The sequence below is a fragment of the Diorhabda carinulata genome, chromosome 11 (assembly GCF_026250575.1).
Source record: "Diorhabda carinulata isolate Delta chromosome 11, icDioCari1.1, whole genome shotgun sequence".
NCBI classification, from domain to species: Eukaryota; Metazoa; Arthropoda; class Insecta; order Coleoptera; family Chrysomelidae; genus Diorhabda; species Diorhabda carinulata.
Genome location: NC_079470.1, coordinates 7,342,004 through 7,368,349, shown reverse-complemented (window position 1 = coordinate 7,368,349; position 26,346 = coordinate 7,342,004). Strand labels below are relative to the sequence as shown.

The 26,346-nt window shown below is 32.2% G+C and overlaps 2 protein-coding genes across 5 annotated transcripts in view; one reads left to right on the top strand and one right to left on the bottom strand.

Annotated features, from left to right (window-relative positions):
• LOC130899455 (glutamate receptor ionotropic, NMDA 2B) overlaps positions 1–22,254 on the top strand; it is a 216,533-nt gene extending 194,279 nt beyond the window's left edge. For 3 of the 4 annotated variants that reach the window (XM_057809403.1, XM_057809402.1, XM_057809406.1), the window contains 7 exons: positions 5,155–5,371; positions 7,723–8,059; positions 10,342–10,668; positions 10,784–10,915; positions 14,502–14,564; positions 16,862–16,945; positions 17,216–22,254. In XM_057809403.1, coding sequence (XP_057665386.1) covers positions 5,155–5,371; positions 7,723–8,059; positions 10,342–10,668; positions 10,784–10,915; positions 14,502–14,564; positions 16,862–16,945; positions 17,216–17,255 — 1,200 coding nt within the window. In that variant the 3' untranslated portion in view covers positions 17,256–22,254. The remainder of the gene's footprint in view (positions 1–5,154; positions 5,372–7,722; positions 8,060–10,341; positions 10,669–10,783; positions 10,916–14,501; positions 14,565–16,861; positions 16,946–17,215) is intronic. The other variant, XM_057809405.1, reaches the window with a different exon arrangement.
• Positions 22,255–24,971: 2,717 nt separating this feature from the next.
• Positions 24,972–26,133, bottom strand: LOC130899457 (UPF0389 protein CG9231). The gene is made up of 2 exons (XM_057809407.1): positions 25,969–26,133; positions 24,972–25,673 (listed from the first exon to the last, which is right to left on the bottom strand). The coding sequence occupies exons 1-2, from the start codon at positions 25,987–25,989 to the stop codon at positions 25,302–25,304; spliced, it is 393 nt and encodes a 130-aa protein (XP_057665390.1). The 5' UTR covers positions 25,990–26,133; the 3' UTR covers positions 24,972–25,301.
• Positions 26,134–26,346: the final 213 nt, after the last annotated feature.

The window sequence follows — 26,346 nt, the reverse complement described above, 5'->3', positions numbered from 1 at the left end:
AGTGACATTGAATTCTTGAGATGAATTTACCTCTGTAGCATAAAGTTTGTTTTAAAATACGACCAAACTGTGTAATCCAAGGGATTAAAATCGCATGACCGAGAAGACCATCGGAGCTTCTACACCTCTACCATCCATCGATTAGGAAAATAGTAACTCAACCCATTACGACACCTTCTATCAAAGTGCCGTGGAACTCAATCGTGCATAAAAAATAGAGATCTCCCCTCGTTCTGCGTTACACTTTCTAATATGTCGAATAAGTGATTGCTAAAAAAATTCTATTCCAAAAACAGTACACAGTATCGCATTTTATCAAGAGTACCTTTTTGGTGTAAAATTAAATGTTGTTTGAGTTCACTTGAAATTTTGCATAATAAATCTTTTATTGAAAAAGTTCAATACTACTTGGTACGAACCATGTAACTAGCGCCCCCTATGAGAGTCTTCAACGCCCTTTATCTTAAATACGGATGGCGGTACACAAATTTTTTACTGAGCAAACCCCAAATATTTTTCAGTTTTCTATTTATGCTAGAGACGGGATCACGTTTTTTTTAAACACTTTGTATGATTTGTAATGATCGCAGTCGTAAAATAGTGCATAATGTATTCAACAGTTGTATAATCAGTTGGTATTACGCAGGGCACAGTGAAAAACAAGGCAAAAATATAAATTGAGGTGCAGCATTTATCTTAGTCTTAGACGCTGACACCAAAAGGTCAAGGCAAGCTTCGGTTTCGACGGTGGTAAAAATAGTAAAATCATATGAAATACCGGTTTTCGATGGAGCAAAATTGAATGCCCGAAATCTTCATTAGCGACAAGTCTCAACAAGCTTTACAAAAAGTTTCAACTTGCTGCTTTCATCCATTTTATTGAAGTAGACCTCGAACGACTACTCAGTCGTTTTAAATAGAATGGAGGTTATTTACAGCTTTATCGCCAAATTAAAATTGATCCAAGTTTTTACGTTTGGGACGAGAATCAGTCAAAGATGACCCACGTGTCAATAAAGTGATCGGCGTCTAAAAACAAAAGAAATTGCAACACAGACCGGCATTTCCAAAACAAGTGTTCTGGAAATTCTATATGAGCATTTAAATATGACAAGAATTAGTGCGAGGTGGGTGCCTTGAATTCGCAGCAGAAGCAGACGCGACTAGAATGTTCTTCTTCTTCTATCTTTTCTTTAGGCAATTCTGCCTGTTTATTTCTTTTGTTGAGCTTTTAAGTTATATTATCGCTCCATCTTTTCCGGGGTCGATCGTCACTTTTCCGGCTGGCGATTTGTCTCTTGCGATCTTAATACCCTATCATCTGTCATTCTACTTATATGGTTGTTCCATTCTATTTTCTATTCAATAACCACTCGTTAATCTTCTCCACGTTACATATTGGTTCCCCGTAATTCTCCTCAGTATTCTCATATCAGCTGTTTCCAGCATTCTGTGACTTTTGGACGTGTCCTGTTGCGTTTCTGCTGTGTATTTCATTATTGGTCTTATAACAACTTTGTAGATTCTAGTCTTAGTTTCCGTTCGAATATGTTTGTTTCTCCATATTGTATTATTGAGGCATCCTGCTGCTCTAATGGCTTTCTGTATTTATTCATTTACTTCTGATTCTACGTCTCCATAGCTTGATAGTGTGATGCCTAAGTAGTTTGTTTCCATAATCTGTTCATTGCTGGTACCGTCAATTTCTATCTTACATCTAATCGGTGCTTTGCTAATGAACAGTGTTTTTGTTATTTGGGATGAAATTACCATGTTTAGATTCTTTGCTACTTTGTTAAACTTGTGGACCAATCTTTGTAGGTCGTCTTCACTTTCTGCTATAAAGATAGCATCATTTGCATAGCAGAGAATTTTTATTTCTCTATTTCCCATCTTATAACCTTTCCTCTTTCTCACTGCCTCTATTATTTCATCCATTATGAGATTAAAAAGTAGGGAACTTAAGGAATCTCCCTGTCTTATACCCGTGCTTATGTTTATTTCTTCTGTTGTGGGTCTATTCTAGCCTGTATTTTGTTGTCCTTATATATGTCTTCGATTGTTTTGATGATGTCTAACGGTATTTATCTCTTGTATAAAAGGTGAACCACGTCTTTTAATCTAACTCTGTCAAAGGCTTTTGTCAAGTCAATTAAGCAAATGAACGCCGGTCGAGCTTTGTGATTTGTCTAGTTACAAATACTGCGTCTGTACATGATCTCCACTACTAAAATCTTGTTGTTCGTCCTCAAAAGATATTCTCTGATTTATTAGTTGGATTAAAATTTTGGTTGTCATTTTTAAAGTAGTGTTTAGAAGATTGATACCTCTATGGTTTTCCGGTTCTTTTCTATCACCTTTTTTAAACAGTGGAATTAGTATACTTGTTTCCATTCTTCAGGTACTTTTTTTTGTTTTAATATTCTGTTAATGAACAGTGCCAACTGCACAGTCATTGCTTTCCCAAAATTTTTTAAAAGTTCATTTGCTATTCCATCACTGCCTGTAGCCGTTCGGTTTTTTAGTTTTCTCTGAGCTTCCTCAGAGGTACATATTTTTAGGTAGTCTATCCAGGTTTTTATTCCTATATGTTTTACTTCTACTATTTCTTTCATTTCTTGCCTCTGTCCTCTTATAAATCTCCACATTTCCTTTTGCAATCCGTAGAAGTCATGATCTAGGTCTTTTGAGAAGCGTTTCCAGTGGTTATTTTTAATCATTCTGACGAGTCTATGCGTCTCCTTGCGAATCCTGTTATAGTTCTCATATGAGGGTAAAGAAAGGGTAATCATATCAATTGTAACGGATGATGAAACTATGATTTTCTTATTATGATCCGACATCCAAAAGATATTTCAAGGAGTAGTATCGGAGAGGAGAGCCCGTGCACGAGAATTACCAGAAAAGTGAGGGCTTCAATGTTTTAGAACTGCGACGGTATCCTTTAGATTGACTAAAAAATAAAATACAAGAGTTAATGCGGCATATTCCTATAACTTACTATGACAATTGCATCAAAAAATTATCGGAAAAAGGTGTGGCAAAGTCAACCGAGGTAAGCGCTTGCTTCATGCCAAGACAACGATTGTGACTTCACAGATATTGAACACCCACCATATAACACTGATCTTGATCTGAATATATCTGAATAACATTTTGACTGTAAAGATGCATCCTATTTATAGTGACATAGAAACTTAAGTCAGACCCTCTGAAAAATGTATGAAAATAAAGAGAAAATATATTGAAAAATAATCACCTTCTTTATTTATATCTTTCCTTTCTATGTTAGGCTATAGACCGCACTACGTACATCCATTCGTCTCACACTTTGATAATGGGAATATGGATTCATATTAGATGCTTTGCTCATTTTCAAGTAAAAGAGCAAGTTGATTTATTCTCATAACAATCTGAACTGGCTGCCAACATGCTCTCTAGCAATATATCTAATTATGTATTATTAATCATAGTTAACATGACATTCCCGATGATATCATGTCGACTCATGATAATGAATTTTAGAAATCAAATTTACGGTGGTTGTACATGGTAATTGTGAGACCAATCATCATATATGGGGCAGTGGTTTGGGGTACTAGAACTAGTCTGAATACCACGAGGACAATTTCTCAACGGTACAAAGACTGGCTTGCTTATGTGCAACTGGGGTCATAAAATCTTGTCCAACAGCTGCTCTAAAAGTGATCCACCTTTCCACATAGTTCTGGAAAACGTGACAGAGAAAACAACACGAGAATGTTGCGAGACGGAATCATCAAAGAATGATCCGAACCCTTCTGTGGTATTAGCTTCAGAACAATGGAAAAAGCAACTATAAAATAAGGTAGATAGAAGCAAAACCAATTATTGGGACAACCTACAAAGGCTGAGATAGGCAAAGACTCTTCTGGGAAACTATAACCAGATTAGATCCGCTGAATGTATCAACCTAGGTAAGAACAATCTAGGAATTTTTACAGGAGCTCTATCGGAGCACTGTCTTTTCAACAAACATCCGAAAATTCTAGAAGTAAAGAGTGAAAAAAAGGAAGTTGCAAAAAAATCGCTCAATTCTCATGCTACAGACTTTTTTTATTTTAAAGCTGTAATTATATACTTCTATGAATTTTCCTCGATTAATGCAAAGTTTTCCCGTTATTTGGCTCTATCGGGGCACTGTCGCCTCAACAAACAACTGAAGACACTAGAACTAGCAGAAAATGCGGCATGCAGATTTTGTTGCACAGAGGACGAAACCTCTGTATGTAGTATGAAACACTTAGGAACTCCAGATCACTACACCTGGAACTGTATGAAATAGAATACGAAGGCAATTAAAGCCATCCCACATTCTTTTTAAAAGAAGTTTGATGGATGGATTAGCTATAAACACAGGCCACTCCAGTATCGCAGCAGCAAAGGGGGACCTATCAGATCCTTTGGGTCGCAGTATATATGAGACCCCAAAGCCATACATATATAGTCCATGTTGACATTATTTCTAAGAAATCATATCCCATTAATTAATTGCAGGATTGTCTTATGATTATTGTAGTTGAGGCAAACAAACAAGTCGTGATTTAAGTCTCTCAATCGAATTAATTACTAATGTATGTCAGTCAGGATGTCGAAATTGGTAATAATAGCAATACTATTGTTATAATAAAATAGAGATGACACAACATTACAGCATGAATCAAAGGTAAATACTAGGTAAACAGATTATTTTGATGATCGAAAATATAAAAGCTCATTTGTGCAGAGGTATCATAATAAATTTTTAAGATCAAAATTATAGTAGTTGTAACTTATTATAAAATTAATAAAAGACTCGGAGAGTCGTTAGTTGATGGTATTCCATTGATTATTCTTTAAATTTGAAAATGTGAATTGTTATATTGGTAAGTATAATTTAATCTTGGGCTTAAACGTTTCACAATTTCCGTTTCATTCGAATAGAAATAAAATAGTGAAAATAGTATGAAGAAATATATATATACACAGTAGAATTACTATTTTTTTACGTATGTATGACTTTGTCTCTAAGGACAGAGCTTTGAATTGTGAACCAAATAAAAATATTTCTGAAGCTGTTTGTATTTACTTATAGATCAACTATTTTCCATCATTTCAAATATATACCTGTTGCAGAGTCCCTCCGCGTCACATCGCTTCTCTCTCTTCAGAACTTACTGGTTAGTTTGGGCCGTTTTGTTTCAAGCTGCCGTGCATGTCGACTCGCCTCGGGGATTCACCGCCAGATTTATGACTAATGTTTGGGCGATGTTCGCCGTTGTATTCCTCGCAATATACACTGCCAATCTTGCCGCCTTCATGATAACCAGAGAGGAATATTATGATTTCACAGGTGAGCAAACAAAAATTCAAATAAAATATGGTATTAAGTACAGGGGCAAAAAGTAAAATGTCATGTTCTTCAAATCTTGTGTTTTCAAGTTTGACCTATAAAACTTCAAATCTTTCAAAAGAAACCCATGAAAGCTTCATTTACTTATGGTTGTTTATAACTAACATCCAAATTGAAGGTATGTTTGAAATGAGCTTGGTCAATATTCTCCATTGTGATCCACTTGATTATTCAAAGGTAGGTTTATTTTAAGACATTCAAAAAATGCATCTGTCTTTAGCATGCAATAACTCTTTTACCTCTCTTAATAGCTAGTTTCTTTGTTAATTCTTCTCTGCTTCCTTAATACGCTTCATACAATTATCGGCATGTGAAGTTCAATATTTCACTAATAATCCAGTTGACATTCCCGAATTCGATTGACTCCATTAGAATTGCCAAAACTGAATATTTTAGTTTAGAAAAATGATAAGAATTATTTAATCAGTCGCTTAAATAATGAATAACAGTTGTTGAAATATCTAGAAAAATGGTATGATCACGAAAGCTCTCTTAAAATTGGAACAAGTCTAACAATCAAGTGATGAAACTAATTTTTATGCAGCTCTTCTGTAAACTCTGGAGCCCAGAAACTTCTGCCGCATAATGTGGTAACCTTGCTCTATCCAACTATATTTATTCCAGCTACGTCACAGTTCTCCAGAAAGATTCTAGTACTACCACAGCCGCTCTATTCACCAGATCTATTGCCTCACAACTTCTTTCTCATCCCCAAAATCTTAGCAGAAGGAGCACATTTCAAATATACTAAGGACATTCAAGCAACTGAGACTGTGGTGTTTCCAGAGGCTCCAGCCAAAGACTTCCAGAATTGTTACACCTAGAAATAACTGTCGGTGTACTAATGCGGAAGGGAATTACTTAGGAAAAGATCATGTTGTCATCTAACATTTTATAATAAATAATTTAGCTCCTAATTCCTATATTTGTTATTGATTTGGGTGTATAGAAGTAGCTCAATCTGTATATCACGGCCTGTAATAAAGATCCTTTATGATACTGAAATTAATGATTTGGAAACAAAAGTTAAGCTATGAGATTTTATTATCCTATCTTCTCTATCATTTGGAGCGGAAATCTGGAGACTCTATAGTACACAAAATTGATTGAGCGTATTTCAGTGAATTCCTTTGAGTTTTATTTGTGTATTAGAAAAAGAGTGCGGAAAATGAAACATTTTTGTCCGGCGGCTGTTATACTACTCTTCTAAACACAACTTTATTTTTACAGAAAAATTTATCAAGTATATTTGTGACTAAAGATAAATTGAAAACTTTTGAAGGAATTTGAATTTCTGGATTGCCTTTGTGGGAAAAGACAACAATGGATGTTTTTTATTTGTGTAAAGCTTTCTACAAAAAACTCGTTGAAATTACCAAATCCCCAAATCAAATTAAAATCATTATCACTGAATATTTGGTAAATCTCGTGAAATCTTTCCACGCCACATATTTGATATAGAATTCCACAAAACCAAAGATATTTGGTTGGTGTTCTGTTATCTTCAGTTTAGGAACCCCTGCAATAAACTATTACTTGAGTGCTTCAATTCCTCCACCGATATTCTAATGTGTAAGACTGAAACACATTTGTTATTTATTTGTTCAGGTTCTTTAAGTTTTTCTTGGTCCCCTTGTAGCTCATCGAAGCATTTGACTCATTTTTTCAATGAAATAGGGGATATTATATTTATTTTTGTATTTTCAAAATATGAATTACACTTTTCGATGCATTTGAATCAGTTTTTCAAGCACTTTATCCACTCCGAGTAGTCGTTTTGAACGTGAAAACAGCTTCTATCAGTGTTGAAACTTATTACTAAGCATAAGAAGTCATTAGGTGTCAAATTACGGCCGCATAGTGAATCACCTATTAACTCGACTCCAAGCAAATGCACCATAAATCATTCTCATCGATGAATGATGCATTTCTTTCGTCAATCTTTCATATATACGGCATATAATGAATGAATAAACATTGTAGTTTGTAATCTAAATTTCAATATCAACAAATCACTTAAACATATGACAATTAGGAGAAAAAAATAGGGAAAAAAATAACAATTGATTAATTTTTTGCTTAAATTAATCCTTTCAACAGTTGACTATAAAGTGGTTTGTTCATTATTTTCAATGTTTCGTACAGAAGACATTAACAAGATCATAAAATAAAACGTAATGAGGAATTTGTTTTAATGTTTACTCAGAAAAAGTCTTGTTTCAATTGTTGGTCATTTAAAATATGTAATCATAAATTGAAGTCTATTCATACTGTAATATCTGTAATATCAGGTATCGACGACAACCGCTTGAAGAGACCTACCTCTCACAAACCAATGATAAAGTTTGGTACCATTCCCTGGTCACATTCGGATTCTACCATATCAAAATACTTCAAAGAAATGCATGCATACATCCAGCCTTATCAGAGATCGAATGTTATTCAGGGAGTTGCCGATGTACTTACTAGCGAAGTAGATGCTTTTATATATGACGGCACTGTTCTGGATTATTTGGCGGCGCAAGACGAAGACTGTAGATTGTTAACTGTTGGATCGTGGTACGCTATGACTGGTTATGGATTAGCCTTTCCTAGGAATTCTAAATATTTGAAAATGTTCAACAAAAGGTAAGAATTTCTCTCGTTACATATAATGAATCGATTTTAGGAAATACTAAATTTGCTCTGAAAATTTTTTACTTATTATTCTGGTTGTGACATGATAAGTATGATAAGTAAATATATTCAGAATTTCCCTCATATTTTTCAGTTGAAAGCTTGGTTGTACAAAAAATACTATTAAGATGTTAAAAGAAAGTTTTTGTAGAAAACTTTGTATTAATCGTTGGTCGCTGTTTAGAAAAACACCTTGGCCAGCCATCCAAGAACATTTTCAGCGCATTGAAAAAATAGGTATAGCGGGTGTTTGGTTCTCCCATAATCTGACCGAAGAAAACAAAACCAACTGATCCATCACTTACAACATATTGCTTCAACGTTTTTTTATAGTTCAATTAATTAAAAATCGTCCATATGACTTGTTTGAGGTACTAAGCCTTGAAGAACACTTTTAAATTGGACACCAAGATGCACAGAAATACAACCAATTCAAGCAGGCGTCCCTCAAAGAAGTGTGTTAGTACCTATCCTTTATTTGTTATATACAGCTGATACGCCTAATATACGTTTAACCACGCTTAGCAACGTGTGCCGATGATACCACCATATTATCATCACACGTAGATCCAACAAGAGCATATCACAACTTAGAGACTGCACCGGACAGAATGCAAAATTGGCAAAAAATATGGAAAATGAAAACAAATGAGAGTAAATCAGTTCTTGTAACCTTCACAGAACAGAAATCTTTTACGGCCTACAATTGGCAGAAGATCCCAGTTATCTATATCAAACAAAGTGTTTTTAAACAAAGTAATGCTTAAGCCCTTTTGGACATACAGTATCCAGTCATGGAATAATACAAGGAACTCAAATATAGACATTTTGAAACGAAATGCTTCGAATGATTATGAACGCCCAGTGGTATGTTCCAAATGACATATTTGCGAATGATCTAAGTATTTCGCCAGAAGAAGATTCAGAAGTGTAGTGAAAATGTAGTGAACGTGTCAAAGTGCATCTTAATGTGCTCGCCAAACAACTAATGGAAGATACCCCTGAGACAAGAATATTGAAGCGCTGTAGGCAAACGGACCTGCGAAACAGGTTCAAATACTAGTTATAAACAGTTATTAAAATGGGGTGAACAATTAGTTTCAGTCTTAACTAACCAAAAAATTCAAATTATATAAGGGTATGTTGATTGGAACAATAAGTTTTATATTTCTTTTAACATACCAAATACTTATAGACCTTCACAAGGACAGATTGTATAATACATCGGGTTATAAGAAAAAAATGATAATCCAAAATAGTAAAGGTACTAACTCCTTCAAAAAGAAACTGCAAAATGAATCTGTACTGTAAAATCGGATTCAAATCTCAAGAGGACGCTTCATTGTATTTGGTGAAGTATTCATACAGATCTTTATTGCAAATAATTGGATCGTATTGTGATCAATTGGATTAAGTGAACCAATCTTTGAACAAAAAAATCCAGCGATTGTCCAGAGAAAAGGTGTTATTTTGCAACAGAACTGAACAAGACCTCACGGCGCAGGATACACCTTGCAAAACATTATGAATTCAGGTGGAAAGTAGTGCCTTGCTCACAATCATTTATTTCGATCGCCACAACATTTTGTTGTTAGTAAAAAATTTGCAAGATGTTCAAAATGATATCCTGAGATACTAAAAGTCGTTTTTATCGGCCCGGCATTGAAAAATTGCGCTCTAGATGTATTGTTAACGAAAATGATTACATTATTGTAAAACAAACTCATTTCAATTCAATTCCTTTTTGAAGTTATTGCCGACCATACATGAAAAAATTTGTACCAGTGGTCTTACGAATGTTAACAGATCAAGCAAAATCGAAAAGACGTTTGCGGTTGGCTTTTGACGCAGTTTAGAAAAGATAATGATTTTTTTAACAATGTTTGTGGCAACCGATAAAATATAGTAAAAATATAGAGGTTTATAGCGGCCGACAAAATTAAATAGACAACCTTCAATAGCGAAAGTCATGCCAAAAGCCATAACAACTCGAGCAGGCCTCGAATTAGTTGAGCATTCTCTAAGATTTCGACAATTAAAAAAACATGGTAAACGATTTTCTTCAGATAATGTGCGGTAAATCAGTTATTAAACAATTTTTTTGCTAATGCTAGAATAATGGAAAAAGTTTATGAATGAGGAATAAAGCAGATGAACACGAAACATTCCGAAAATTTAATTTCACCCCACGCATTTATATCTCTTACACATTTCAGAATCCGAATCTTTTTCAGATTACTGGACTTTCGGGAAAACGGCGATTTGGAACGCTTACGTCGTTATTGGATGACTGGAGCGTGTAAACCTGGAAAACAAGAACATAAAAGTTCCGATCCCTTAGCTATGGAACAGTTTTTATCAGCTTTTCTATTATTGATGGCTGGAATATTATTAGCAGCCTTATTACTTCTATTGGAGCATCTTTATTTCAAATACGTAAGGAAACACTTGGCGAAAACTGATCGTGGGGGATGCTGCGCGTTAATTAGTCTTTCAATGGGAAAAAGCCTTACGTTTAGAGGTGCCGTTTATGAAGCTCAAGATATTCTCAGGAATCATAAGTCAGTATACTATGTAGATTATTATATAAAAACTATAAAATTCCAATATATATTATTCCATCGATAAATTGATTTCCTGTACTTATTTTTGTATGTTATTTACGATTACTTTTAGATGTAAAGATCCGATATGTGATACGCACTTATGGAAGGTTAAAAGAGAGCTAGATGTGGCTCAATTAAGAATTAAGCAATTGGAAAAAGAAATGGAAACACATGGTATCAAGCCTCCTCCACCTTGTAGGCGGTGAGCGATTATCTTTTTGTATATTACCAACATCTTTTTTTATTTTGCCGACAATGTTAATTACTTCTTAAGCATGCAGCATGAATACTCCATTCAAATATACAAAGAGAATTTCAGTTAATATCAAATATAAATTTTTAATGATTCACCTAATCATCGTTGCAATTAAAAGTGAAAGCGGAATTAATTTTATAACTAAACAAATTTAGTTATAAAATTATCAATTCGCTAGCCTTTTTGTTATAACTTGAATTATTCTATTTTTGGGGTACAAAAATCAAAAATCTGCTTTTTAAGATTTGTATTCATTTGATAAATGACGTCTGATCAATTTATAGCACGCTTCAACTAGGACGAGGATAAACCGTGCATTTATGACTATATTAAATACGCCTTTCAACCGATTAATAGCGTTAACTTAATAAAGAACTAAAATTTCATAAATACGTTATTTCTCATTTTTCCAAAAATGAACGTTGTGTTCCAAGTCAGGAAAGTATCTTATTGAGATTATTTAAAGGGCCGGCCGTTTGGTTGCATCAACAAAGTATGGATAAACGTTATTATGGAATAGCACTATTCCAGAAATCATAATTCCTCTTCATATCTTTTGAATGGCTACCCGCAAATGTCGTAAAGTTTCACAATAAACAGTTGCATGATTAATAGTTTTATGTTTCATAAACTCTACTAACAAAGTACTTATTTGATCCGAAAAGACGGTAGCCAATTATTTTTTTGTTGCTCATGATTAGTTTGGTTTGTGAATATGAATCCATTGTTGTGATTGATATTTTGTTTTCGACGTATCATATTGAATCCACATGTCATACAAAAATTAACTTCGAACAGTTCTCTACTACAGCGTGATAACGATAGCGATAACGATAAGGAATGTCAAAGCTTACATCATTCGATGAATTTTGTTAATGTATATCAAAACTTGTGAGACGCAGTGAGACGCAGTGAGTTTTTTGTAGCTTTATAAATCTAATAAACTACAAAACATCTGGAAATTCTACAGAAGAGGCAGTTATAATTAACCCTCGAATTTCTCTAACTATCATTCAACTCCTAGAACAAGATCTTTGCTACCTCGGTCTCCTTAATCATGTAAATTATTTCGGTTTCTATAAAATTTCGACACCATTAACGCCCAACACCATCACTTATGTAGCTTTCTCCATACATTTTGTTCAATAGTCAACAAATTACCCACGTACTACTCCCTTTTGCTTGTATAAAACGAATCTTACTTGGCGGGTTATATCAAGAATCACATATTTTAGTATAATTAAAATATTAAAATCAAAAGATGTCAAATATAAGAGATTACTGAAATACTCTTTGTTAATAATTACTACTGTAGTCTGAATCGTGAAAAAAATTGTGATTCCTTCACAAATCTATTCAATTCTGTGTATATTAACCCTGAACTATTGATATTGATAGTGAAATTTTATGAAAAGGATGAATGATAGTTGAAATTTTTTTAAAAAGTCATAAATGGTTCTGTCAGTAGTAATAGGTCTGTCTCAAGCGCAAGCCAATAAAAAACACCGAGATAAACATCTATTTGAATGATTGTAGAGGACGATCGACGTATTAACAAACCATCTTCCAAATATCTGTGTTGCCAGATGTCCATGGTAGGTTTTGCGCCCACTGTGGCTGCAACCGCTAATGGTTCTATTCCGAAGAGGAGGACTGAGAAAGGGCTACTACATCCAAAGATAACATTTTTCTAGGATATTGAATTTTCAAGACGAGCAAGCTGTTGATCAGCATGGGTCATTTGCTATTTTTAGTATTTTTATAAGAAAACGACAGTGAAATTATAACTCTGTATTAATCATCTCTGGATCTACAGTAAACAACGGTTCACCATTTTCATTATTCAATGACCACTTTCAAAAGCGGAGAATTTTAATAACAATGTTTATGAAACTTTTCCTTGGTTTCTTTGTTTTCCTACCTAAAAATTGTTTAATTAAGGCTAGTAATTTTTTCCCTAGTAGGTATATCTGACAGATTCTTGCGAAATTTTAACAGATGATATTAGAAACATTGCGGTTCACCGTAAAGAAAATATATCAACTTTGGAAAGTCACTCTTTCATCGTAGGTAACTATTATTTACTTTCTGGATTTTATAAGGACAAATATGTCAATTTGAAATATAATATTTCAAACTTATTCACCACCCTATTTTATGATAGTCTATAGCATGTGATTACTCGCGTAAATTTCTAAAAAGTTGGAGAAGTAGTTTAACATAGCTACAAACGAAATTCTAACTCAAATGTGGGCGAAGTGGTATAGCTGGTGCCTAGGAACTAACATAAATTTCTTTAATGACTGCCAGTGGCGTAGATAAGGATGGACAAAGTGGACCTTGTAATCAAATGAGCCCCGCGAGTCCTCTTTAAACGAGAAACTCGCAGGATTTAATCACTTTTACTTTCTAAAAATAACGTTACAAATTTGAAAGGATGTTTATATACAGACCCTCGAGTGCTATTGTGATGCCGTTGTAACTATCTTCAAGACCGTGACCGATAGATTGGTACAAACAAATAACTAATTTTATGATTAAGCGCTCTCCGCATACTTTTTACATTTTTTTATATTTATGAAATTGGTAATGATTAGATTGCTGATTTGTTTTTTGGTTGCAAGAATCATAAATAGAAAACAGACTTTTTTCTACGAACGTTACATCAATGTAATAAACAACAAACAACTCTATTAAGTACGTAAATTGAGAATATATTCTATCCAAGTTTGTTAAGACAACAATCATCAATTTAAGATTTATTTCTGTTTATCTGTAGTATGTGGCAAATAGCGAGAAATGATACAAGACCAATACACCTACGCTTCTGCTGACCGCTATCTATCTTGCTTGAATTCACCAGTTAAAACTTCAGTCAAATGTTTCATCCAATTTATAGGTTGATGGGAAAAACTACCCATTATATATCGAACATAATTGTATTTATACGAGGATAACGTTTATGTCCTAGAAAGCAGTTTTTTGTTGAAAAGCAAACTTAATTAATGAAATTAATTTGTAAGATATCGAGTCTCTGGTTCCTGTCAGCGACTCATTCTTTGCCAAAGTTTCCTGTTAAGAGAGTGGTTATCATAAGTTTTTTTTTGGTTACTGAACTGGTCTACTAAATGTAATCACAATGTTACTTTCCTAAAGTATGTCAAACTACCGTTAATAAATAAATAAAGAGACTGTAGTGGTATTTGATTTTAGTTTCTTATCACACTATCAAGCTTAGCATGTTTTTGAGGTTATCTGCAGAATAATTTATTATAAAACAGTATAACTTGACAAGTTATCTTAGTAATTATTTTTTACAAATATTAGATTGTTTATTACAATATTCAGGGCATACTATTACACTTTTTTTAATTTAAATGAGGCAAATATATTATTGGCATATAACCTCTTATTTTATACAATTATTTCAAACGTGTACATTGAGTATTTATTATTAATCCGTTGAGTAAAGTATACCTCACTTTTTTTATTCTATATATATATATATATATCTGTGATTTTGTAATGGTAGCCGTCAACGTCCTAGCACCTGCAACTGTTTCACATCCTGTCTGGAATCTTCCGAGTCACTCGAGTAAGTCACAGACTTACGTGTTGTTATTGACCGAAAGCCTTTTATGATTTTTTTCTTGTGTGCGCTTTTTTAGAAATTAGCAAAAGCTTTTCAACTAATGATTTATTTGTAGTCATAGTAGAAAAGTGAGAAACTTAAAAATATACTATTGAAAAGTTTCTACTTTGTTTCGACAATAAAAATGGGGGGATAGCTCTGTCGATAAAGCACTGAACTTTGAAACGAGTGTTGTTCTTAATTTGCTACAAAAAACAGTAATCAACCCTATTATGAGTTTAGATCACAAGCCATCTATTTTCTCGGCGATTTACGCAGATGAGACAATTATGCCAAATTACTTTTGTATTTTGGGTTAGCATAGCATAGAATTATTACTAAAGATAGATAGAATGGCATAGTATAGGTATTGTACTATTTTAGGAGAGACAAAGAACATTGACTTACCACTCTCTATTTCCCTCTACTAAAAGCAAAACTTTGCTTTTCCCACTACTCGTCACTGCTAAAAAGAGATAGAGAGTAATATACCAATATTCTTTCTCTCTCTATCAGCAGTTTGAGCCCAAACAACAAACGTCCACAACTCACTATCTCTATCTCTAATATCAACTCTATGATGAACAGATATTGAGTGGGAAAAAATGCAATGATTATGTCAGTTCTAATTGTTATTTCAGGCATATAAACGTTAATTATGCATTGTGCTATATTTGTGTATTTTCGATAATCTTACCGATAACCGATTATAGTGATAATTTGGGTAGTATTACAAAAACTATTCACATTTTACTATAAGAGTTTCTTAATGTTATATATTTATCATATCCCTATGAAGATTTTTTTAAAATAGCTGCTGGATATAGACTGAATTGAGACTTTTAATATTAAAATCAACCATTTTTGTATACAATCTCAAATCTATTGTTTTATTTCTACCTTTTTACCTAATCACTAGTCGAAATCGAATTTTGTCAAAATTTATAAGTCCTTAAAATCCATTCTTTACTGATGGTATAACTTAAATCAAAAAGTAGCCTTAATATTTAAGTAAAGCCCATCGTATTTTATTGTTTTAAATCAACGTTCAGCAAGCTCTTTGAGACCATGGTGAAACCATTTTTTGGGCTTAGATGCATGGATCTGAATGAATAGTAATCTGTGTGCAAGGTCCGGACTAAATGCTAGATATGATAGGAATTCAATACCATCAAGTTCTTATTTCGTATAAGTTTCGCAGTATGTGGTTTAGCATTGTCTTGTTGTAAGAGAACTCGCTTTTGGTTAACTATATATATTCAGTTGTCCACTATATACCTCGGCATTGATAGCTCGACCATCTAGATTCTAGAATAATTTCGGAGTACCCTAAACCTTCATAATTCCACCAGCCACACAGCAAGATTTTTCGTTCGAATCGACTTCTCTTTGCGACGAGTTGGTAATAATCTTTTCTATGCGTCTAATAAAACGATCACGATTAATATTGATATTTAAATTTCAGAGACGACTCTAAATACATGTGATTTATTATTAATTTAACCTAAACAGTCAATGTCGGTTCTATTGTGATTGAGTCAAACTTAGTACTCCAGAACAGAGTTACTAATTCATTCATAAACTTTCATCCTCCATTAACACGGAATATGTGTAATATATGAAATATAATCAAATACAAAAATTGATTACATAATAATTAATTTGAGGTATTTAGAAATCCAATAAAATCATGTTTTTATAGCATATACGGTATAATCTGCTATGAACACAATTCAATCATTGGTAAAGATTTCACAATGAGATAATCCAAGTGCTTACTTGGAAATTCCATTATAAAAATCCTGCGGGCAAAAGTAGTTCAGGTCCACGTGAGGAAGGTTTTGAAGTGAGACACGGTTAAAAAAATAATAGTGAAAGCTTTTTACGTTTATTGCTTGAGCAAGCAGAGTGAACCAGCATGTTTCAATAGACGTCTACTCAAAGCATTAGTTATTTATGTTGTTTCATAGAAAATTTGTGTTATATCGATGTGACCATTGTATTACAGATAAATGAACAAAGATAAAAAAATTTTAGCGCGAAAATATTATACTAAATTATCAAAAATATGTGTCTGTGCTTTCTATCTGTTTGTTCCAACCTCATAAGTCCTTACTGAATTTTGACATTCAATTATTGTGTGTAGATTCTGAAAAAGCTCTTAATATAGTTTCAGAATAATTCTCCAAACTCAACAAGTAGAAGATATATTCTTAGTATTTTAAATGTGATGGAATATTTTAACATAATCAATTTTTCAGTGTCATTGTTTCCGGTGAACAAGCAAGGGCTAGATTGAGAAATATAAATCCAATGGCTCGAGGCAGTGATACAGACTTATTTGGGTAAGAACAAATTATTTTTGTGTGTAAAAATTCATCTATAAGACCTATTTTTAAATAACTTGACGTTGCCGTACTCTCCCAATTAAATCGTTTAAATAAATATGTATGAGATAATAGCTTTGTTCACGGTCCAATTGCGGGCGGAAAAAAGAACAATTTGGTGTCTAAAAATGTAAGGTAGGACAAATTATGGACTTCCCATTCATATGATTGTTTCTTATCCTGACTTATACATTATTTCTAATAACTTCTTTAACATCCTTATTTCAGCCCAAGAACGGAAATAGCTGAAATGGAAACTGTGCTGTGATCGAAAGAATCTTTACAAGAATTACCAACACCAAGAATCAGCGAATTGGTTGAGAACCGTTTTTCCTTCGATATAAGAAAATAAAGAAAATTATGCTCATGAAAGACATTATTACTTAATGTCCAATCGATATTGCTCATTTCACTGAAAATCTAATGTTGAGATAAATTTAGTAGATGTTTACCATTTAAACATATCCTTATATGCAACCCAATCAAACTAAAATTGCTCTTGATTTTCTACCTTTGGGAATACTTGGAATATTCGAGGTGTTTTGAAATTATAGTTACAAAATATTGCTATTGGACTGCAAACTGATTACACTTTAAGCAAGATTTATTTTTTTTAAGCAGCTATACTTCAATCTCAAATGGATAGAGATAATTTACTTACAGTTACAGTGCAATTCATTCCTGTCCTGTCAAATAAACAAATATATCAAAATTATCCGAAAAGGTGTTTCTATAAAGTATTCAAAATCTTGAGAATTTATGAACTAACGTCCTCTCAATTTTAGTAGTTTATCCAGGGATTTGTGTTGAGCTTAAAATCAAAAACACCTTGTTATATGAGGATTTTTGAATGAAATTTTCAGTCCGTTTCCTAAATTTTCTGGACTGTTTAACTCTTTTGAAACTTTGTACAGAGCTACTGCAACAAAAGGCAACTACAAGAGTGCCAAAAATCCCTGCACATCTTTGTAAAATATATTTCCATTGGTCCATGTCAATTAAAGAAATATATTTATATAAAGGATGTAATGTGAGGCACTTCCATTTTCAACAAGATTATGTCACAGCTCAAAGCTTAGATTATAATAGTAGTCTTTGTGAAAAGGAAGTGTCTTTTGATGTGTTGTAAAGTAATATTTTTTAACATTCCATGAATTAAGACGAAATCTGATACAGAATAAAGCAATACACTTATATTGACAGAGATTCTTCTCGAAAAAAAAGTGGGGACAATAGATTTTCAGGAAATAATTTTAAATAAAAAGAATGAGAACTAATAAGGTGTATTTTTTATTGCCTGAGGATAAAATAAACTCTTATGATTACGGTGCATTGTTAATTAGTTTACAGTGATTACTGATAAATTTTTGTGTCTCTCAATTATATGTTTTTAAACTTCTATACAGGGTAGATCAACAGCAATATTATCACCCTCATGATAAACTATTTCAAAGTCTATGTGTTAAAGATAATAAGTTTGACCTAAAGACAAACTATTATATGTTTTAATAAATCTTTCATACAATCAAACCGTTTTGTCTTAAGAAACTGTTTTATTCAAAAAAACTGCTCTTTAGGAACTCTTTTTCTCAAAAACAAACCGACATTTATCTTTAAAAACTTCATCTTTCAAAAACAAATCATCATTTGTCAACAGAAACTGTTTCTTTCAAAAACAAACCGATAGTTGTTTTTGAATATTGTCTTTTACAGGGTCAAACAGACATTTGTCTTAAGTAAATGTCTTTGAAATTAATTCACAATTCACAATTTTTCAGCCATATAGGATTCCAGAGATGGCCCTTGTTTAAATTTACTAACTTTCTATTTCAAAGTTGTTGAATTTGAAAATAAAACTACAATAAATTATATTATTATTTTTCTTATAGCTCAAAAAAGATTTTAATTCTATTTTGAAAAGAGTTGAATAGGATTTTTACATCCAGTTCTCTTGTGTTTCTTTAAAAACAAATTCGAGAAGTTTTTATGACTCTGCTGAAATCGTACGCTGCAAATAGTCGATACAGATGCGATAAAACTGATACCACACTAATTACAATTAACGTTAAATGTGGAAAGGGTTGATTTGGTGGATCCTATATGGACCTAAGGCCACTTTACATGAGACAAGATTGAAATATTACTCGTTGTTATACAAGGCTCTTTCCATTGCCTTACAGCTGCCACTAACCAAAATCCTCCTAAACAATAAGAAAAATTTACGCCAAATGTATTCAATGGATCAGCTGATCTGACTAATATTTGTTTGGTTGTTAATCCTATTTCTTCATAGAATTCTAACTTTTATGCAATAAAAATGACATGAAATCAATAAAGATGCAAGTGCAAGATCTTGCCAAAATCAATCAGCAAAGCTCCATTTTTTTGCCACCTGCATTGTCTTTTACATTGTCTTGCTCCATGTAAAACTCAATAAAAACAGCTGTTGTAGATCAATGAACTTGACCTTTATTATTAACAGTCATTTTGAAAATAGGAAGAAACTATTTAGATTTTACAGTTGATGATTATGTTAATTTTAATTTATAATAACAACGAATACTTTATTCTATCTTGTAATAAATATTTACTGGAAAAATGGTGTATCAAATTTGACAACACTAAAACTGCCAAAAATAAATATTATTTGTATGATTTTGATTCTGTTGTTAAATTGTTGATCATCCCTGTATATTTTCCAGCCGAAAAGCAATAAACTATTTTTATTATCATATAAGAAGAATATTTGTGGCGATATATTAAGCAATGGGTGTCAATCGATTGTTTGATGTTGATTAAATTCATATTATCCTGTAGAATCAATTTCCTATCAATTTCCAAAATTGTCAGTGAACGTAGTTATATGTATTTCAAATACATAACTTCAAATATTTTACCTAAACAATACGGCATTTTAATGAAAACGTACAATTGAGAATAAATAAATTAGCCTCAATCCAACATAATTAATTTCCATGAATTTCAAGCTACGTTTTTGACAAATCTAGCTGCTACAACGCTGGTTTCGGTATTGTAAAAATGATATGATACGTCTGCATCGTTGTACAGCTACCATGTTTCGATAAAAGTATTTTTAATACCATTAGGTAATATTATAAGGTCGAAGTTTCATCGAGGCGATCGCGAAAAGTGATGATGATGCTCACGATAAACAGGTGTAATATACCCTCGGTGTAATGTGTAATACATCAGCTTTATTCATGGATCTAATTCAAAATCGATTCCGCATCAGTTGGTGACCATATCAGGATCGCTGTAATGCGTGTCCTTGATTACGAACCTATTCAGTACGTCGATTTACCCTGAAAGATGCGCCATCGAACCTTTAGCTCCCCAGCAAAAACTTTGGAACCGTTATAACTGATTCATCAATTATAATGGATGATGTGACCCATAAACAAAGAATTGTTACTAAAAATTCAGAACTGAGCTAACTACGATAATTTTGTAAGTGCACAAACGATCGACCCTTAAACTTGTAACGGACAAAACTATCAGCTGGTGAATCGTCAAGGATTCTTCCATGGGTGAATTTCACTAAGCACTCAAAATATTCACGTTCACGACCACGGTCTTTCCTTTTTCGTTTAGTCCATAGCGTTATAGTCGTAAACTTAAGGTGAACAGATTATGAAGCGTTTAGATCGTCAAGGTACATAATAACAAAAGCAAAACAAAAAAATAAAGCAAAAGCTTTAAGGGGTTTCTTGTCATCGAAATTTTTAGTGGAGGATTTAACTAATTTACATTATAGTTTCATCTGGCTTCTGCGGAGATAGTAAGATATTTGGTGGTGTGGTACGTCACAACAAAGTACTACCTAACAATATCCCTTACCGCAGTGAATAATGAGATTCTCATGGTTGCCATTTTTGTCGCATGGGATTTGAAAATTGTTTTCAAGCTCACTTCGACCCATTTCTTGACATGGGTCGTCGTGAGCATTAGTCTTGAGGTCATTAGTGACGTTCTTACCTCGACCACAATGATCGGTAATACCATGTACCATGCCCAAAAGTATTTCAGAAGCTGTGAACGTTTAGGGTAATGCACCACACAAAGAATTCTATGTGAATCATAATACTTTTCATTAAAAGTTCTAAATCTTTAGCCGATCGATGCATTCCAAAATGGTTGACTATAATCACTGTTACATTGATTGAACAGATAAGTTGTTTTCTTTTTCCTCCCATTTGTACTTGTAATGGCATTATTCGTTTAATCAAAATGTTATTCGACTGGAAATGGACTATTTTATTTCGATTTAGTCCAACTTGAATCAAATGTAGATAAGTGAAAAAATTATATACGTAAAGCTCGAAAGTTAAACAGACCGTCACTTGTATATAATATTATATGTTAAAAATAAAATAAAATCTAATTGTCAAAAAACGGTAATCATAAACTAAGATAATGTTTAAAACATAATCATATAAAATATGTGTCTGAGTAACTTTCACATGATTTACATTGTTGTTGCTGAAATGTTGTTGCTGTTATTGTTGATGTTTTAAAGACACCGCTCTTCATATTGTATTTTTAGTCGCAGAAAATGGCTTATTTTTAATAGAAATGTTGCCAATATAGTAGTGCACATTTCACTAATCACATTTTCAAAATGAATTAATGAATATGAAATATTCATGTATAATAAATTGAAATTAAGCCATTTTTAGGATTAATTATTATTAATAAACTTACGTTAAAAGGCACGCACATCATAATAAACAATTGATTTTTACTACTAGGTATGTAAATAAATAACGTATCTAATACATATTTATAAATAATTTAAGAGAACATACAAAATGTATAAGTTAAATAGAGACTAATTTAAATATGTGTTTGAATGGTCCGTAAAAAATGGCTGTAATAGGCCAGCATTAAAATAAACTTTTTTCCTAATAATTGAATTAATTATTAACAACGACTGTATTCACTAATTTATAAGTTATTTCTAATATATGTAATAATAATAACAAGTTATTAGGAAAATAGTTGATTAAATTGTAAAATTTCCAAGGTGTAACAAAAATAAAACAAATTTTTTAAGTGTTATTGTTTTTGTTTCATGTATCTCCCAAAAACTCTTACGCCGTAACATTTAAGGCCATTTCGAAGTACTGTTTATTTTTTTGAATTAACACCATCTAAATTATGACCCTCTCTACGACGGCACTCTTCTAACCGCGAACGGAAATTATTGAAAACTTTCTTCAGTAATGCAGACGTAATTGTAGCCAAATCACCACTGATATTCTTGAGCTGGTCGATATTTCTCGTATTATTACTGTAGACTTTATGTTTGAGGTATCCCCACATAAACGTCAAGAGGGCCATAAAATATCACCACTTTTCGAAATGATTCTACCTAGGAACATCGCAAAGTAGCGTTCGTTATTCCTTTACTCAAGATTGCTGCCCATAATGTCACTTTAGGACTAAGCAGTGGTTTCTGGTACTTAAGTTTGGATTTAATTTGTTTCTAAAACCACTGATATGGAAATTGGTCTCATTAGAGAAAAGAATATAGTCAAAATTGGGAAATCGATTAAGTATTTTATTAAAAAATTCTAGACACTCTCTGAAATCACATTTTTTCCATCCTTGTGTGAATTGTATGAAATCAGTTTGAAAGTTTTTGCGAACTTAATCACGATAACTGTAAGACAAATGATCTATTGTGAGTAGACAATCTTTGATCTACTCGTACAGACTGCATAATACTCTCAACATTGTCATCAGTCCTAGTACGACCTTTTTCTTGTGGAATGAACGTTGAACCAATATCTTGAAAAGGCTTTACCCATATTTTAATTAAATTAGCACTAATTCGCTGAAGCCCAGATTCATAATATTTGTAAACTATGTAAGAACTATATTTATCGTAAAGTGATCGTGCGCAAAGCTTTCTACCCCGCAAAAATGATGCAATATGCACGTTCTGTTGCGTCACCACGTATGTGGAAAAGAGGATGTATGAAAAATCATTTCTGGCACTAATTGAAACGAATCTCCATACCTTGAAGTACAAAAGCTTGCCATAGGTTAACATGAGTACAAAATTAACGAATAAGCAGATCAAATGTGAAAATGTATGTTAAAAAATGGTATACAAAACCTAAAGTAAGATACACTGCATTGAAATCATGGAAGTACCTATGAGAGGAGCGAACAAGCACTTAAAAAGAAAAAGAAACCTGAATTATGATTAACTAATGAGAGTCTTGATAAAAGGTTAGTACAGATAACATTTTGAAAAATGAATTTACTGTTCAGTTTTCAACTTGAACATGAATCACTTTTAGTTTTAGATTGTTTAATAATGGTTATTAAAAAATGACTCAATTATTCGTATGTTTAAATTCGAAGCTTGAAAAAGTTACTAAATAGTATGGGGCAAAAGAAATTTTTAATTATTTTATGCAATATACTTAAAATTTGGGCTTAAGAACTTCTAATAGGCTTACAAGAATTGTAGTAGGTATCTATTACATTAATTAAAAAAAGTTATCTCATAGACTTCAATTTTCCTAAGTTATGGTAAGTATATTTGACATACTTATATTACAAATCTATAAAATGCAGCTGAATACCTTGCAAATACACTATAAAACTTATAATTATGTATATCTTAGTCTTAAACATTGTTCTGTACAAAACCAAGTGCGACTCCCCGATTTCTATGTCCTGGAAACGGCATAAAAAAACTATAATAATGCAAAATGCCTTATAAAATATATATGAACATGTCAAAGTCTTCTAGATACTAATGTTTCCAAAAATTATCGATTTCAAGAGTATTTGGATTGAGGTTACAGAAAGAGTTATTTGGACTCCACCTAAAGATCCATCCAACGAATAAATAGAAGTAAAAATAATATTGAAAATAATTCAGCTGATCGTTTTGAGTTTAGAATTAACATGAGATTTGCCAATTTATCTGAGGTTACCACTAATATTGTTATTTATGAAGCGAAATTTTTATAAAATACCATTTTAAACTTTTACATCATTATCAATACACTGATAGCTTGGTTTCTAATGAAATCAAATCAACTCAACTTAATTTCTGAATATGGATTAACGTACAGAGTAATTAAATATCGCTTAAATTTATGTTGAGAAAAACTACAAAATCGAATGATTCAAATAACAAAAAATAATGTAACAGACTCCAACAAATAAACAAATTTGACAAGTTTAATCATTTAATATACCGCTCACATTGTATTTGTCGATCTCGAAAAGGTTTACGACACAGTGCCGCTGAAGAGCTGTTTGATATATTAACAAAATCTGATACCAACAAAGCTTATGTTCGAGCTATTCATAACATATACAGAAAGTCAAAATGTGTAGTCAAGTTGGTAAATACCATATCGAAACCATTTTCGCATTCGAAAAGTTTGAGACAAAGGTGCTGTTTATCACCAACATTATTTAAAATATACATTCTACAAGCTAGTTGATGGAGAACTAAAACTGCAAGAATGGAAATTGAGATAAAGGATACATGCATAACAACTCTAATTTTCGCTTACGACGAGGAAGATGCAGATTATATGATGAGAAAATTGGACGACTAAGATGCAAAATGGAGTTTCACTATGAATATGTCAAAAACAGAATATCTGCAAGTAGGAAGCACACAAGGAGACCCCGAGATGCAAATAAATAGGGTTGGACGATGTAGACAATTCAAATACATAGGAAGCATTATGTCGGAAGATGGAACAATAAAAGAAGATACAAAAAATAGTGTAATAAGGGAAAAAAGCTATACAAAGTCTGAGCTCATTCCACTTAGTCCAAAGCGTTATAATAGTTAACTCAAGTGGAATAGCTTACGAGGTGTTTTTAATGTTGAGATAAATATTAACGAATGGAGAAACAGAAAAAAATTTAGTTAGTTCAATTATAGAAATATTTAGTATTCTATGTATGTAATTAACAAAATAAATTTCCTGTTCCATGGCTGTAAATATATAATTCCCAAAAAAAAAGTTTGGATTGCACATCAATTTAAAAATAAATAATCAGTTAATACACAGACAATAATAAACACTATTATATCAAAATAAACCTTTAAACAACCACAAAAATTCATTATGTATTAAATTTATTGCCATTATAAACTGTAAATTGCATCTAGACTTCCTAAAAATTTTCAATTTTTGATAAACAAAAAGTCATATAATAAGTTTTCGTTTATAATTCAAAGTGATAATAATTAGTAACTTTCTTTAAAATTCTAGTTAACTTCTATACAAAAAATATGTAATAAAATCTATCATTTAGATGCCGTCTTTTCAGCCTCTTCTTTTATTTGAGCATGCCATTCTCTATTTTGCTGACTTAAAGTAATTCCTTTCTTGGCATCTTTTTTTCCCATATAAACCATTAAAATACACCCAATTGCTGTAGCAAGCATCATGTAATTAGCTATTTTTATTCTCATTCGGTTTCTACATCTTTCCATGGTACTTTGACTAACAAAAGCGGGCACCTCTTGAACATTTTTATACTTGCCAGTCCATACTAAAAATTTTCTTTCCAGATTGTTCACTTTGTGCGATGATTCAAGATTTTGCTGAAATCGAACAAAAACGTTTGGTACTTTTGATATAGATTTCTTTAGAAAAAAGTTTCCAGCACTGCTTATCTGAAAAAAAAAATAATAAATTACCATTATTCACGAGACTTTGTAAGTAGTTATTGATATATTTCACAATATTTAGGTATTATATAAATGTCAAGTATAAAAACATACACCTTGGAGGATTGCCAATTAATATATTCACAAGGGCAATCTTAATAAAATTACACATTTACATACATTCCCTACAGATTATTTCAGCAAAACTGTATAATGTTCGTTAATGCCTAAAGTGTCTAGGCACTAACATGAAGGTTATATGTACATATTCAACTGAAAGAAATAAATCGTCAACACTTACAGCTCTAATATTACTATTCATTTTAGCTATATATGAGAAATAATTATTAAATTATTTCATCGACTCAAATCATATCAGTTATAGAACAAAATATATACTACGGTTTTTCAAAAACTATGATCGAGTTAGCCCAATCATGAACTGAATGTTCGGGAATTAATCCAGATCACGTTCATTATCGTTCAGAAGCTAATAGGATCATAGAGTTATAACAAGCTATAAGTTGACGAGATGGAATTTTCACATGAAAATAATTATCAAAACACTTAAAACCTATTACACAACTGAATTAGGGTCTAAATGAGCAGAAAAACTACAAAGTTATAAATGCGTTATCAATTTTACACTTAAATAGTAGTCTATAAACACCGAAAAATA

Excerpts from the sequence above, each read along its gene's own strand:
- LOC130899457 (XM_057809407.1), bottom strand. The coding sequence starts at position 25,989 with ATGAATAGTAATATTAGAGCT. Across the intron at positions 25,674-25,968 it reads TGAATAGTAATATTAGAGCT|ATAAGCAGTGCTGGAAACTT; the intron begins GTAAGTGTTGAC and ends TTTTTTTTTCAG.